Source organism: Humulus lupulus, chromosome 9, assembly GCF_963169125.1.
Source record: "Humulus lupulus chromosome 9, drHumLupu1.1, whole genome shotgun sequence".
Lineage (NCBI taxonomy): Eukaryota > Viridiplantae > Streptophyta > Magnoliopsida > Rosales > Cannabaceae > Humulus > Humulus lupulus.
In genome coordinates, this window is record NC_084801.1 from 25,729,063 (window position 1) to 25,743,953 (window position 14,891).

The following is a 14,891-nucleotide window of genomic DNA, read 5'->3' on the forward strand; positions in this document are numbered from 1 at the left end:
ATGGAAAGTGGAGGACATGTGTGGACTTCACTAACCTCAATAATGCTTGCCCTAAGGATAGCTTCCCGCTTCCAAGAATATATCAATTGGTGGATGCAACAGCCGAACATGAGTTACTTAGCTTCATGGATGCTTACTCTGGATACAACCAGATACCCATGAACCTGGTTGATGAAGAGCATACTTCATTCACAATGGATAAAGGACTCTATTGCTATAAAGTGGTTCATTTTGGGCTGAAGAATGTAGGTGTCACCTACCAAAGATTGGTGAACAAGATGTTCGCTAACCAGATAGGAAGGAACATGGAGGTATATGTAGATGATATGTTGGTGAAGACCAAAAAGGCCAAAGAACTCAACTGGGACCTAAGTGAGATGTTCGACACACTCTGAAAATACCAGATGAAGCTAAACCCACTCAAGTTCACTTTCGGAGTCTCTTCGGGAAAGTTCTTGGGTTTCATGGTTAACTCTAGAGGCATTGAGGCTAACCCTGGCAAGATTAAGGCCCTAGTAGAGATGAATCCATCCAAGAGTAAGAAAGAGGTGCAATGGCTAACAGGAAGAGTAGCAGCACTCAACAGGTTCATTTCGAGGTCCACGGACAAGTGCCTCCCCTTCATCAACATCCTAAAAGGGAGCAAAGGAGAGAAAGCCTTTGCCAAGTTGAAGGGGCACTTATGGAAACCACCCTTGTTGGCCAAACCCGAAAAGGGCGAAAGGCTATACCTATACTTGACAGTATCCGAGCATGCCATAAGTGTTGTCCTAGTTAAAGGAGGGAAAAAGCACCAACAACATGTGTACAACGTCAGTAAACGCTTGGTAGATGCAGAAACCCAATACCCAGAAATAGAGAAGTTAGCATATGCCTTAGTCATGGCCTCAAGAAAGTTAAGGCCCTACTTCCATGCCCATGCGATTGAGGTACTCACTAATAACCCCTTGAGCCAGGTCTTGCACAAACCTAAAACCTCGAGAAGATTGATGAAATGGTCGATTAAGTTAAGTCAATTCGACATCACATAGACCCCAAGGGCCTCCATCAATGGCCAGGTGCTCACGGACTTCATAGTCGAGTTCACCTATCAGCCAAATGAAGAAGGAAGGATAGAAGAAAGCAAATCGGTTGATAAGGAAGAGGAAAGAAAGTTCAAGGAATGGAGCCTCCACGTGGATTGAGCATCCAACAAAGGGGGAGCTGGAGAAGGTATCGTGATGACTGGACCCGGGGGCACAAAAGGTTTGGATTTGAAGCTTCGAACAACGAGGCGGAGTATGAAGCACTTCTAGCTGGTTTACGGTTGGCCAAGGAGCTAAAGGTAACACATTTCCACAAGCGACTCATAGTTGGTAGTGTTTCAGGTGAAGGGTGAGTATCAGGCAAGGGGTCCCAAGATGGTCACATACCTAGCAAGGGTAAAAGGCTATTTGGATCAATTGGAGGGGTATACCATAGAGTAAATCCCAAGAGAGAGGAATACCAATGTCGATGCCCTTGCAAAGCTAGCCTCCACAAAGGATGGAGATACACTCGACTACGTACCTATGGAGTACTTATCCAAGCCAAGTATCGCTGAAGTAGAGGTTCACATGATCAACACCCCCAAAGAATCATGGGTTGACCCAATTATGAAATACCTGAAGGCTGAAACTCTATCGACAGACAAGAGAGAAGCTCGGAGGCTGGCATATAAAGCCGCCCGATACACCCTAGTAGACGGAGTCTTGTACAAGAGAGGATTTTCTATCCCACTCTTATGATGTGTCGATGAAGAGGAAGCAGTGAAAGTTCTATATGAAATACACGAGGGCGAATGTGGCAACCATGTGAGTGGGCCATCTACGGCCAAGAAAGCCATGAGACAAGGGTACTACTTGCCCTCTATGGAGAAGGATGCTAGCGACTTCGCAGGAAAGTGTGACAAATTCCCGAGACACACAAACTACTCCCAGAAGCCCCCAAATGAGCTAATTAGCCTGACCAGCCCTTGGTCTTTTGCTATTTGGGGAATAGACCTGATTGGCGCCCTTCCCATAGGTAGAGGAGGGGCCAAGTACGCAGTTGTAGCGGTAGATTACTCCACCAAGTGGGTTGAAGCAAAACCTTTAGTAAAAATAACGGCCAAGTAGATCACCACCTTTGCCAGCAAGTCCATTGTCTCCAGGTATGGAGTACCTTACAAAATCATTTCTGACAACGGCACCTAGTTTGAGGGGGAAATGTTCGAGGAGTACTGTAAGGATAAAGGAATAAGGAGACATTTTTCAACTGTGGTACTTCTGTAGGCGAATGGGCAAGTGGAGGCCATTAACAAGGTCCTCAAGAAGAACCTAAAAATAAAGCTAGAAAAACTTAAGGAAGCTTGGGTCGATGAGCTACCCAATGTACTTTGGGCCTATAAGAGCACGCCACGCTCGACTACTGGGGAAACCCCATTTGCCTTAGCGTATGGATGCGAGGTTGTCCTCCCAGTTGAGATGAAGATTAACTCTTTCAAGGTACAGGCATATGAGGACCAAGTCAACCATATGGCAATGGCTGAAAATTTAGACATGTTGGAAGAAATAAGGGAAAGGGCACAACTAAGAGTGGTAGTATACCAACAACGAGTAGCGAGGTACTACAAGTCCAAGGTGTGAGAAAGAACGTTCAGAGTAGGAGACTTGGTGCTGAGAAAAGTACTCCCCGACACGTGAGACCCAATGGAAGGTGTACTAGGGGCGAATTGGGAAGGACCTTACCAAGTCATCAAGTGTATACCGCCAAACACTTACAAACTAACACACCTGGATGATATCATAGTACCCCGAGCATGGAACGCGGAACACCTCAAGAAATACTACCAGTAAGACTTTCATATCCAATGCAAAGAATATACTTACTTAGTTTTTTTATGTTATGCTAACTTCAGTAGATAAGAATCAAAGAGGTTACCCAGATAACCTCACCGTAGATGTAATCGGTTTTTATGTCTTTGTAATCTGCCTACTATAAATGAAAGTATTTCCTACTTCTCATGCTATATTTCTCCTCTATGCAAGCATTTATGAAAGTGCTCGATGGAATAAATTTCACCAAGTACTTGGAGGATAGGATAGGAGGCACACACATATATATATATATATATAAAACTCGACAAGTTGTCTCTTAGATTCAAAATGATTAGCTACCCTTATGAATATCAAGAGAGTTGAGAAACTTCACGAAGATAACCTCCTACCAAAGGCTGACACCCCCATAGGGGTGAGGCTTCAAGGAAGGTCTCCCTCAATAAGTCTAGAACGATCACCAAGCCATCTAGCCAAAAAAAGATCCTAAAAGAGACCCTTGTAAAAATATTACTATACATAATGATGAGAAGGACGCTTCTCGCACAAAATTACAAGCGTGCGCAAAGAATATAAAAGGTTTCCAATAACCCAAAGGGTTAATATGTCCTTTCAAGTATAGTCAGGGTGCACTAAAAAGACTATTATCATCAGCCCAAAGAAGACATAAGGAATTCATCAAAAAAAAGAGGGACTTATCAAAGTCCCTTACAAATGATAACCAAAAGAGAATGACAAAGGCAAGGAAGGCCAGTGCATCCTCATAGTCGATATACAAAATAAGTAAGGACTTAGAAATCAAAAGTCCCACATATTATTAAAGACTTATAAGGAGTTCCATGAAACAAAAAAGAAAAAAAAAACAACACGGAGGGTTACACAAAAGCAATATATATATAAATAAGCATGGGAGAGGGGCCTATGGGTTTCCACCCCGACCTTTCCACTCAGCAATTTTCCCAGTCGCATACTCTCCAAAGGGAGACAAGTTGACGTCAGGATTGGTCCTCCACACGGCATGAAACGTGCACTCGACTATATCATTCTCGGCATTTACCAGCTCAGCCTCAAGAGCGTTAATCTTCTCATTTAGGGTATGAATAGTGGCTTCGAGCCTGGTATTGGAGTGAGAGGTTGAAGTAGCCTTGGCCAGTGTAGTATCGCTCTAGAGAACTGCCTCAACAAGCTGGCCCTCCAAATCGATGACCTGTGTGGTCAAACCACCTTTCTCTGCCTCAGCCATCGAGAGATTCTTCATCGCCCCCTCAAGCTCGAGTTGTAACCATTGCGTGGATGAGGAGCTCGAGGCGACAAATCGGTGACCCAATATGGAAGCCTAAGTACAAACAAAGAAACAAAATACAACATCAATGGTTAGGCGATATCAAAACCAAAAAACATACATTAAGTCTTTTGACAAGCACCTACATAGAGGCTCGCATATAAGCCTCACCCAACTCGGCATCTGGAATATCATACATAGACCCCCAGTCGCCTTCAGAAATATTTCCCATGCAATGGCTCATGACCTATCTGTGCTGGCTCGCCAAAGGATGACCCCGGGAAGCGTAAGTATGAGCTCAGTGGGGGGAGACATGTGTACTTGTCGATTCATGCTTAGACAAGGAAGGGGATCAAGAAGGTCCTGATCCGTCCACAGAGGTACGAGGGGCATGGAGTCACCTTTTTAGGAAGCGAGGCACCCGAAGACGCCTACCCTAAATGTGCCCCCAATGGTGGAAAGGCATCGTCAAAAGAAGGAAGGATGAAATTCTTCTTTGGGATAGGAGGAGCAGGAGCATGGGTGTTGAAAGAAAACTCGCCACCAACCACCGGCGGTGGGATCCAAGAAGTTACGCCATCAGTATGTCCGTCGTCGGCAACATCCCTAGCCCCGCCAGCCAAGGACCTTAAACATGAATAGTTCTCGGACTCCACCTCGACCTCATCTTTTGTATCCATCTGGTCACCCTCGGAGTAATGATGATCTTCATCATCATCATCATCATCATCATCATCTATTACCCCCTCGGGATGGTAGATTTGGATGAGACGGAGCACAGGGAAATGACTTGATCTAGAGACAGCAACTTGCACGAATAGAGATTGCCCTCTGTAAAGAGGTTGCACTCTTGTTTGCGCGGGGCCAGCACAAACAGGACCTTCGCCACACGATCGCGAGCTGCCAGACTCAAGGTGGGGCCGAAAACCCCTTCAAGACCTATGGTCAAGAAAAAGAAATAAGTATATTTAGACAAACCTGAGGAAAGGGGTAAAGAAAATTTTTCTTATATATGTACGCAGGTAAAGAAATCTTACTTGATGTGTTGAAACACCTATGTTGAGTGGATACGTTGTTGGTGAAGAAAAAATCGTTATTCCACGAGCCCCTATTGGAAATGGAACTCTCCACGAGGGATTACCCTATCAGAGCCACGACTTTCTAGAACTGATAGAAGCCAGGGGCTGGTGGGTTCGCCCTAAGAGTGTACAGATGATGGACCTCACTCATGGAGGGCCCCCGAGAGTGCACTTGCTTGTATAACACGTACAAACAACTAAGCACAACCTAAGAGTTGGGAGACAGTTGGAGAGGTGCCAGCTCAAAATAGTTGAGTACCTTAACAAAAAAGGGGTAAAGCAGCAAGACCCCTCTAGACTTGATTACTGAGTCGCTGAAAGCTACAAGCCCCTCAGGTAGCTCAGACGCATGGTCATTGCGAGATGGAATGATGAAGCTGATGTTCAGTGACAGTTGATGGACCTTCAGCATATTGGAGAGCTTAACCCGGGTAAGAGTAGACACGGTGCCCGAGTCCTCAGAATCTTCAAGGATCCCCTCGACATGTTTGGTACCTGGACAGAGACAACAGGCGGTTTGTGAGCAACTGAATTCATCAACCCCTAGAAGGCCCTCTACATGTCCTACGTCTACTCGCATATTGCTTGACCCTATGACATACGGCCATGGACAGACAAGAAAATGTGGGAAAAACCATGGAAAGGAACTCAAGTTCAAATGGATCACAATCACCACCCCCACGGGTAGGACCCTCGTAGCCCGAGGCTCCATCACCATAGGATGATGGAGGTTCAGGTGGCAGGTTTTCCTCTAGGCAAGCAATTTCAGCTATGAATTCTTTAAGGGTTGATTTTAGTCGGGAAACATATGTTTCATGCCATTGGGAGAAACCTGAACCCCCACCACTGGTAACAGACTCAAGTTCACTCTCAAGGCCCTGTGCCTTCTGCCTGAGGTAAGATAACCTCTACAGGTAGAGCATTCGCACACCCGCATTTGCAGAGGGTTTGCAAGTGTCGGCCTCAGAGTCAAAAGATGACAACTCGGTAAACTCAACGTCAGGCGGAGCTTTAAAAGACTGCCCAGAAGCCATAGGCAAGCTAAGACTCGATAATGTGTGTGTGTGAAGACAACCCTATATCTACAACATGAGGGTAAATGGTGTAAGAAAATGACCCATGTATACGCGTCTAACGCGCCTTGGGAATAAAGAACCCTTAAAGAACAGGTACATACCAACCTATGGCCCTACCCTTGTATAAAAAATAAAAGAGACGTGTGTATTACTGGGGGGGGAGGAATACCTGAGTGCGTGTATGTGAATCTGCATATGTGCAAGGACAGGCTTTTGGGCGTGTGATGAGGGATCGAGCAATAAGCAAGAGCGGACATTTAACAACGAGAGAACGCCTTGTCCCCCTACAATGTAAACATTGTATGAGGAAGGATAAAAAAAATAAAAAATAGGAGATGAATCTAGTGAAAAGGGGCGAAAAATACCTCGAGAATGCCTCTGTAAGGGATAGAACCTTGAAGCTCTTGGAAATAACTTAAGTGAGATACCACTAGGCTAAGCAAGTTTTGGTGTGAGGAAATGAATCCAAGTCTTGGGGTATTTATAAGGAAAGTCTAGACTTCCTAGCCATTAGATGTAATTTAGATGAATGGTGGAGATCAAGAGCCTTGGCAACTCTGGGATCCGCACCCAAAAATGATTGGCCCTAACTCAACTACAAGGATGTACTTGGATCACCGGCTTAGTTATTTGGTTTTTGTGTTTCTTTATACACTACAAAGAAACACACCACCCAAATACACTTTAAGTTTCTTCATACACTATCATATAACACACCAATATTGAGCCTCCCAAGCTGAAGCAAAGCAAAGCTCTGGTGTCGTTCATGTTATACAAGGGACTTAGGAAGAAGTCTTCAAGAACACTTAAAAGTATACTTATAGACTCGGGGGCAAGTGTGAACGTGGGATAATTTTCCTTGAAGCCTCAGTCGGAGCATATGGGTGTGAGCATCGAAGGGACGAGGGCCTTGCATGCGAGGCCCAGATATCCTTAAGCATGCGCACATACCCCCGCGACCACTTGACGCGCCCCTCAGTAGGCAAAGGCCTCGCATAGTGAGACCCAACTCATTACACGAATTCTAGCACTCTTGGATGTCTCAAGATCGAAACTCCTCGGCGCAAGGAGTAAGGCTTCATTCACCTTGGCGTGAGGCCTGCAAGAAGAAAGGCGCCTCGCAACGAGGTGCTGCATGCCCAGGCGCATCAAACACGAGGGAGGGACTCGCATAGCAAGGCCCGGTTCTCCAGACCCCATGCCGCGAGGCGCATCAAACACAAGGGAGGGTCTCGCATGGAGAGGCCCGGTTCTCCAAACCCCATGTCGCGAGGCGCATCAAACACAAGGGAGGGCCTTGCATAGCGAGGCCCAGTTTTCCAAACTCCATGTCACGAGGCCGATGCACAGCAGGGCCCCACTACCCAAGGCCTATTTCACGAAGGTGCCTCAACATGGAAACCTTGTAAAGGAAATCCACTCTATGTTAATGAGGAGCCCACGATGCTCTCCAACACTTAGCGAAATATAAGGAAGCTTGGAGGGAATTTGTATCTTCGAAATGAAAGAAGGACCATCAGGTACAAGGCACGCGTACGAGTATGGGATATACAACTATAAAGGAGGAAAATGTGTGATTCTGACATCCGTGTTCGATAAGTAGTGGCGACACAAATTAGTACATGAAGTAGTGGCACGTTCTGCATGCCTCGGACCATGTACGAGAGCCGACACCACTACGTACTGCACCACTACCCTGACAATGTGCCTACGTCCGATCTTGTCCCTTAGGACCACCTTGTATCAGGGGCCATCAGAGCCCATCTATAAATAGCATTCGACCCCTCAAGCTAAGGGGTTGGGAAATTCTTTGGATGCTCAAACAATTAAGGAATATACGATTTTCACTTCATTGTAGTTCTGCATCTTTCTCCTTCAAGTTCTTTCTATTTTCTTTCTACATATTTTTTGCAATACACTTTGAGTTTTCTGATCCTACATCATTGACGAGTTCTCACCGTTAACACTGTTAATATGTAGAAAGATGTCATCATTGATGTTGTTAATACAAAGGGCATTGGTCAAGTCAAATAGAAGTAAAGAGAGACAAGAACCAACTAACCACTTTTTTTTTTAAAGAGGAGTGGTAATCAGGAGACTCTATCATCTACTCTCTTTAATCTAATGACAAATGTCAATTTTTTAAATAATGTCTATTTTTATTAAATAAATCATTATAATATTTTAATTTTATTACAATTATATCCCCTATAATTATATATAATGCATTTTCTCTCATTTTATTATATATTAAATATAAATCTTAAATATATATAGACACTATTGTGTCATTTTTTTAATGACGCCTGTACTATTTATTCTTTGTTTATCTTCATTTGCTTATATTTATAGTAGCTTTTCCTTTTGTTATTTCTTTTATATTTGTGTATATATATTTAGTAAATAAGCCCTCAACCTATTTTTTATATATATGTTTATCTTTATATATAAATATATATAACCCATAAAATAAATGAATTTGAAAGTAAATAAAATAAAAATAGATAATATTGATTAATTTTTTTAGCAACGATAATATTGATTAATTTTCAAATCAAGAATCATAGAAAAAATCTATGATAGTTTTTTTTCCTCCATATTTACTTGGATAATAAATAAAATAACAAATTATTTTTAAATAGTTATTTTCTAATTTACACACATCCTATATATAAAAATGTAAAATAATTATTTTAATAGTTGCATAATTATAAAAAGTTCTTTAGAAAAAAAACATATTTTTTTTCTTCTAATTTTCATTCCCCATAAATAAAAAAAATTGATTTGAGTGATTCAATTATAATGGCATAATTGTAATAAAATTAAAATATTATAACTAACATGGCTTAAAAGATGACACATGTCATTACATTAAGAAGAGAGTGCAAAATAAAGTGTGCTAGAGAGTCATCTTAGTACTTTCTTTTTAAAAATAAATAAATAGAGAGAGATAAAGAGTGAAAAGAAAATAAAATAAAAATGGAATAAAAGGAACAAAAAAAAAAAGCCACATCAAAGTTTTATTACTAAAGTCATGGCCAAAGATTCCACAGAAAAAATAAAAGTCGTGGCCAAAGATAGCTACACCATTGCTTGACTTTTGGCACATGAATATTTGAAACCGATATTGAAGATGGTATCTATTTTATACTTTTAATATGAAAATGAAATGGATAATTACTTGGATTGATGATTGATTGTGAAAACAAATAAATAAAATCTCATTGGTAAAAGCTGGCTGGAGACAGCTTGATGTTACAACTTAATGTGGTCGAGACCTTTGTCAACTATTGTTTTTGCAAGGAAAACTTGCACAGTATCTCTTGATTTAAGTTAAGGGTATGTGTTCGGTTTCTCATTCTATTCAGTTGCAATTTGCAATGATTGATCTCAGTTAAAGTATTAAAATTTCATTTTAATAGAATGGTTGGTTCTTAAAAAAAAAAAAAAAAGGCCATTTCAACGCACAATGAAAATTAAAAATTAACAATTCTTTGATCTATTTTTTTGTTCATATTATATATTTAATTCTATTATCGTTCTCATGTTTTCATTACCCTCCCAACCAAATGCAGCTAAAGAAATCTGTTTGTTTGTGTGTGAACGAGAAGCTTAGTATATTTTAATTCAACACCAGTACAGTATTTATTTTATTATCTGTTCAATTAGAGATTAGGAAAATATTCCAAAGACAAAAGAATTTTGATTCAGTTGTGTAGCATAGCCTAGCTACCTCATTCGGGCCCAATTCCTTCAATTTATCATCCCATTTCCATTTCATTCACATCCCCAAATTGCATGTTTACAAGTAATGGGGGAAACCAATTTTTTGTGTCCTATTTTCACTTCTTTCGTTCTATACTAGCCTCCATTCAATAATCCCACCCCACCACCCATTTCCCACTAACTTCATCGATAACTTCTCACATTTGACAAGCAGCGAGGAATCTACATTGTCAGAATTAGGAAAATCATCTCTAACTGTCCTTGTTTCCTCCACTTTCTTTCTCTTGTCTCCTTGGATGGATTAGAAGTCAAAATCATTCCTTAGAAGAGTTAATGATCTTCTAACACTTCCTCATCAGGTACGACTACAGTCAGCAAAGAATACTTGACGCGTAGTGAAATCCTGCCCTTTTCAATAACGAGTCTTGCCCCGGAAACAACCCAATACCCTGGATTGTCCTGTGGTCCTCTTGTCATTTCTGTGGTGTCCACGAATTTCAGGAGCTTAGGTGCTTGGACAGGGACAGGGGGACCTCCCGGGTAGACAGCAGAGTTTATGTTCACCTCTGCTGGCCTTGGAGGTGGCTTATGAACTGTTGTAAAGTGATGGCTGATTAGTGTCGATATTAATCCAGACTTGGCTCCAAGCCCTGGTGATCCATCCCACTCGGGATGCTTTACAACTGTCGCTCCTGAAACTCTGGAGAAGCGAAGTCTCAAGAATAGGATATTCTTGATACCATAATTCTCAACCTGTAACAAGGCTCCTGTGACTATAGAAAGATCCTCATCAGATTCCACAGGAGCAGTGCAAACGTGAGAGAAGTTCTTCCATTGTACTTTTTCATAGTATTTACGATCATAGGATTCACGATGGAAGTTGCCATCTGGATCATCTTGAAGTTGAAAGACTTTGGGGAGAGAAGAGAGGTGTTGTAAATGGATGGCTAAGCGGTTGCTTCTCTTACCTTCTAGATATAGCCGAAGACCAGTCACTGGCCTCTTACCCACGTCAACCTGCCATAAAGGATGCATGGTAAATCAAGATATTTCCAGAAACCAAATAACCAAGACTCCAAAAAGTTCAAAGTAAAGTATCAAAGATACTTTGATCTTTTTGCTGGATACAAAATAGGCAAGTAGGAAAGCAAGCCAAGCTTTTTACAGAAATATATATTTACACAAAGGATTTCTCCACTACACTACTTACAGGAAGTCTGAAAACTCGTAAATAAACTTTCTTAGAAGTAGCACTATAAAAAAAACCAAAAGGATCAAGAGATTCTAACGCAAAAAATTTAATATTAGTAAATAGTTCAAGGTCATAAATTGAACTCCGCACACATGAAACTATAAATTTATAGAAGAGATGGCTATACCGGAATAGTGTTCACATAAAGCTTGGGACCCATGAAACTAAACTGTAGAGATACATTGCTCTGTTGCTTTCTTTGTGGACCAAGGGGTAGTTCACTGAACACTGGTGCCCACTGTCTTGGTAGCTGAAACTCCAAAAATTGATGGAGCTCTTCAATTGGTGGTTTATCTGAAACACAATCATGAGTCAGTTTCCACACAGCAGTTAAAATACATCACACTAAGACAGTTTTTGTCAAATATTAACATTAATAATTAATAACTGGATAAGTGAAAATAATTATTAAGTGATTCAAACTAAATCAATAAATATGCAAGCCAAAAAAAAATTGCTTACAACGTAAATAAAGATTTATGGCATGGCTCAAAAATCCACTCCCTGGGACTCCATTCAACAGAGAGGTAATGGGGATAAATGACATTGATATCACATCTGGTTCCAACTGAACAGTTTGTAGCCATTCATTATGAGATAAGGATCTACCATCAGTTCCACCTCTCCTTTTGCAAATGGTCACAATATCCTGAAAGTAAATTACATTAGTAACAATATTAAAATCATGCATTATTTGGTGAGCCAAAAAATATTATGAATCCTTTTGCAGAAGACTTGATAACATCTACATCTGAATCTTACCTCCTTGTGTGAATAAGAGCTTGATGGACTAGCCTCTGCAAACCGCAGGCGCTGCTCCCTGGTTTCTGACTGGAAAAAAAAATAGATGACTAGATAAGATACCTAGAATAAATCATTACATAGCACCTTCCCTCAAAAATAGGCCATGAAGCAATGCTATACTGACTTAAATCAACACATGAGGTTAGAAATTTGCATGTATATGGTGTTAGAATATTATGAATTAATTAGAAGACATCTTTTAAAGATGGAAAGCTAGTGCAAGCATCTAAGGACATGTGTTTAAATTTAAACAGTGTGAATACAAGCCAGAAAATGGGCCACAGCAGCAGTCCAAACAAATAGCTACCAACTTGGTTGTCTGACTCCAATACAAATGAATAAAAACAACTGCATGCTGATAAGAAAAATGTTCAACTAATATGACGTAATAGATAGAAAAAGAATTACAAACCTTGTCATTCTTGTATACTTGTTGAGAAGACGTACCATAGTGGCCATTGGCATCTAAAAATCTTTTATCAGCAATATCTTTTAATTTTTTTTGCACATCAGCTGGCTGAAGAGTTGATGAGTGCTGTTGCTTCATGTATATAGCATCCTTCCCTCCCATCTTCACTCCAACAATAATGTGAGTGCCAAATGTGTCAATAAACCTGTAATAGTGAAGTACAAAAAGATGGTCAAAGAGAAACTCTAAGAACAGAACATTAATTTGCTTAAACTCCAAATGTACCTTGCTAATGCAGCAGGTTCCCATGATGGTGGGACAGCTTTCCTAACGTGATCACGTAGTACCATCTGAGACTTCTCCAATGCAACAGTGTAGAGTGTAATAAACACTCCATCAAAAGCTAGGGTCTTAGTGTTGGCTGCATCTTTCTGCCAACATCCTGAGAAATCAAACATGGCATTGAAGAGGCCTGAAGGAATTTTCCCAGTTAAAGATATTTCCTGGTTGAACTGTTCCGACATCTGTGAGAGAAAATACAGAGGTTACTCATCACCAGTAATTGCTGTAGAAGAAACCTACTATAGTATTAAATTGGAACTTGAAAAGTAATACAGAGAAAAATACCGCAAAGAAAAAATGCATTCCATTAATTTGGAATTTTTTTAAGGCATGAATTTGGCTTCTCGATTAACTATTCTACATTACATTATACTAAAGGTCACATTCAGAGGGTATATAATTAGAGAATATATTGGAAAAACTAATCCAACTACCATATTAATCCACCTAGAATGGTACAATTTAGTCCCACTAAAGAACTTAATAGTTTTAGTGAAAAGTTTACAGCTATGTATCAACTATCAATCTCGATTTCTCATAAATTTTCACTCATTCTTGTTTAAATTCTTAATTTTTATAATCCAATTCATTGCTATCATATCCCACCCACCAAACGAGACCGAGGACAACTGAGCTATTCCCTTTTATACTTTTCATTTCGTATTTTTTTTTTCAGGTTTTTACAATGATACGCACATGATTACTTGGGATAGTTACAAGTATAGTCGATTGTGACACGAAACGGTTAATTGACAAACAAATCTGATCGATCCAAAGATGACTATATTTTGGTTAAATGAGTATTATGTACTTATTTCTGTTTTCGGAAAATTAAGTCGGGTAGTCAAGTTCCAGCTAGAGAGAAGCAAAAATGGCAAAAACACCACACATGCAGGGAAATTTCACCAATCAAAACCCGTATGAGCGGAACGACAATTGAGTTGGGGAAACGACGAATAGAATTACCTGCTGAAAAGATAGAACATCGGACCTAAATCGGGTTCGTTCTCCCTTGTCGCATTTGATCGATTTAGATACATTTGGGATTGTAATTCCACCGGGCAAAACGATCTGACGTCCTTCATCTTGATCAACCTCAATTAAACAAGATTTAGTTGAGTCCCCTTTACAGTACTTGAGCCTTAGATCAATTGAGATGTCGTATCCTCGCCCTATTGATCCAATTGCAATCTCGGCAGCTTTTGGAGCTGGAACTTTCAGCGCCATAACTCACCAACTCCTGTTCCTTCACCAATCCCAGATCTAAAATTCAGTATTTAACTTGAATTCTCTCAAAAATCAACTTCAATACCACAAACCACGTAACTAAAACCTCAAAGCATAGCTCCAATTACACATTGCTCACCCAAACCAGAACAAAAACGTCCTCATTCGGAGCCAAACACACACAAAACAAGACCAAAAAAAATTATCAAAACTGCTTAAAAATGCATATACAAAGAGCAAAAGTGAGACCAATTCCGTACATTGTATGGCGAATTTGAGCTGGAATCGGAAATGGAGATGCAGATGAGTTGAAGATATCAGCAAATGCGAGATTCAAGTTTCGATATTTGAAAACTGGAAGCAAAGAGAGAAGATGAAGTTTGAGGGAGAGAGAGAGAGAGAGAAACCCTAATACGTGAGAAGCACGAGGAGTAAGTGAGTGAGTAAATATGCGAAGAAAGGATGAGAAGAGCTGGCCTGGAATTAGTTTTGCATTAATTTGAATTGAAATTACAGGATATCAACTATTATCATTTTATAGTTATTAATTAATAATGAGATCTTTATTTGCTTATTAACAATTAATTATTATTCTTAAACGAAATAATTGTTTTAGATAAAGTAAGATAAGCCGTCCGATTAGATGCAGTGAATAGAGTTAGTTTGTTTGACCAAATTTGACACGGATGTATTTATGCTTGCTCACGTGGGCCTCAGAGTTGAGATCTTCCATGGTTCACACTGTTTTTTGTTAATTTTAATAAATCAGGTAAACGGTCAAACTACGGCCTGCTTACCTGATTTCACACGATTCCTTCTTATTATTTTCTTTTTCTTTTACGGGATATTACACTCTATTT

General features: G+C 40.3%; 1 protein-coding gene across 3 annotated transcripts; it reads right to left on the reverse strand.

Annotated features, from left to right (window-relative positions):
- Positions 1 to 9,889: 9,889 nt before the first annotated feature.
- On the reverse strand, positions 9,890 to 14,520 carry LOC133802221 (MACPF domain-containing protein At4g24290). Of its 3 annotated transcripts, none has more exons than XM_062240490.1 (8): positions 14,292 to 14,520; positions 13,771 to 14,044; positions 12,748 to 12,986; positions 12,466 to 12,667; positions 12,012 to 12,080; positions 11,712 to 11,898; positions 11,377 to 11,543; positions 9,890 to 11,014 (listed from the first exon to the last, which is right to left on the reverse strand). In XM_062240490.1, the coding sequence occupies exons 2-8, from the start codon at positions 14,029 to 14,031 to the stop codon at positions 10,328 to 10,330; spliced, it is 1,812 nt and encodes a 603-aa protein (XP_062096474.1). In that variant the 5' UTR covers positions 14,032 to 14,044; positions 14,292 to 14,520; the 3' UTR covers positions 9,890 to 10,327. The 3 variants fall into 3 exon arrangements, with proteins under 3 accessions (XP_062096474.1, XP_062096473.1, XP_062096475.1); XM_062240489.1 differs by having other exon boundaries at positions 13,771 to 14,050; XM_062240491.1 differs by having other exon boundaries at positions 13,771 to 14,067.
- Positions 14,521 to 14,891: the final 371 nt, after the last annotated feature.

Excerpts from the sequence above, each read along its gene's own strand:
- LOC133802221 (XM_062240490.1), bottom strand. The coding sequence starts at position 14,031 with ATGGCGCTGAAAGTTCCAGCTCCAAAAGCTGCCGAGATTGCAATTGGA. Across the intron at positions 11,899-12,011 it reads GCTCTTATTCACACAAGGAG|GATATTGTGACCATTTGCAA; the intron begins GTAAGATTCAGA and ends ATTTACTTTCAG. Across the intron at positions 11,015-11,376 it reads TTTATGTGAACACTATTCCG|GTTGACGTGGGTAAGAGGCC; the intron begins GTATAGCCATCT and ends CCTTTATGGCAG.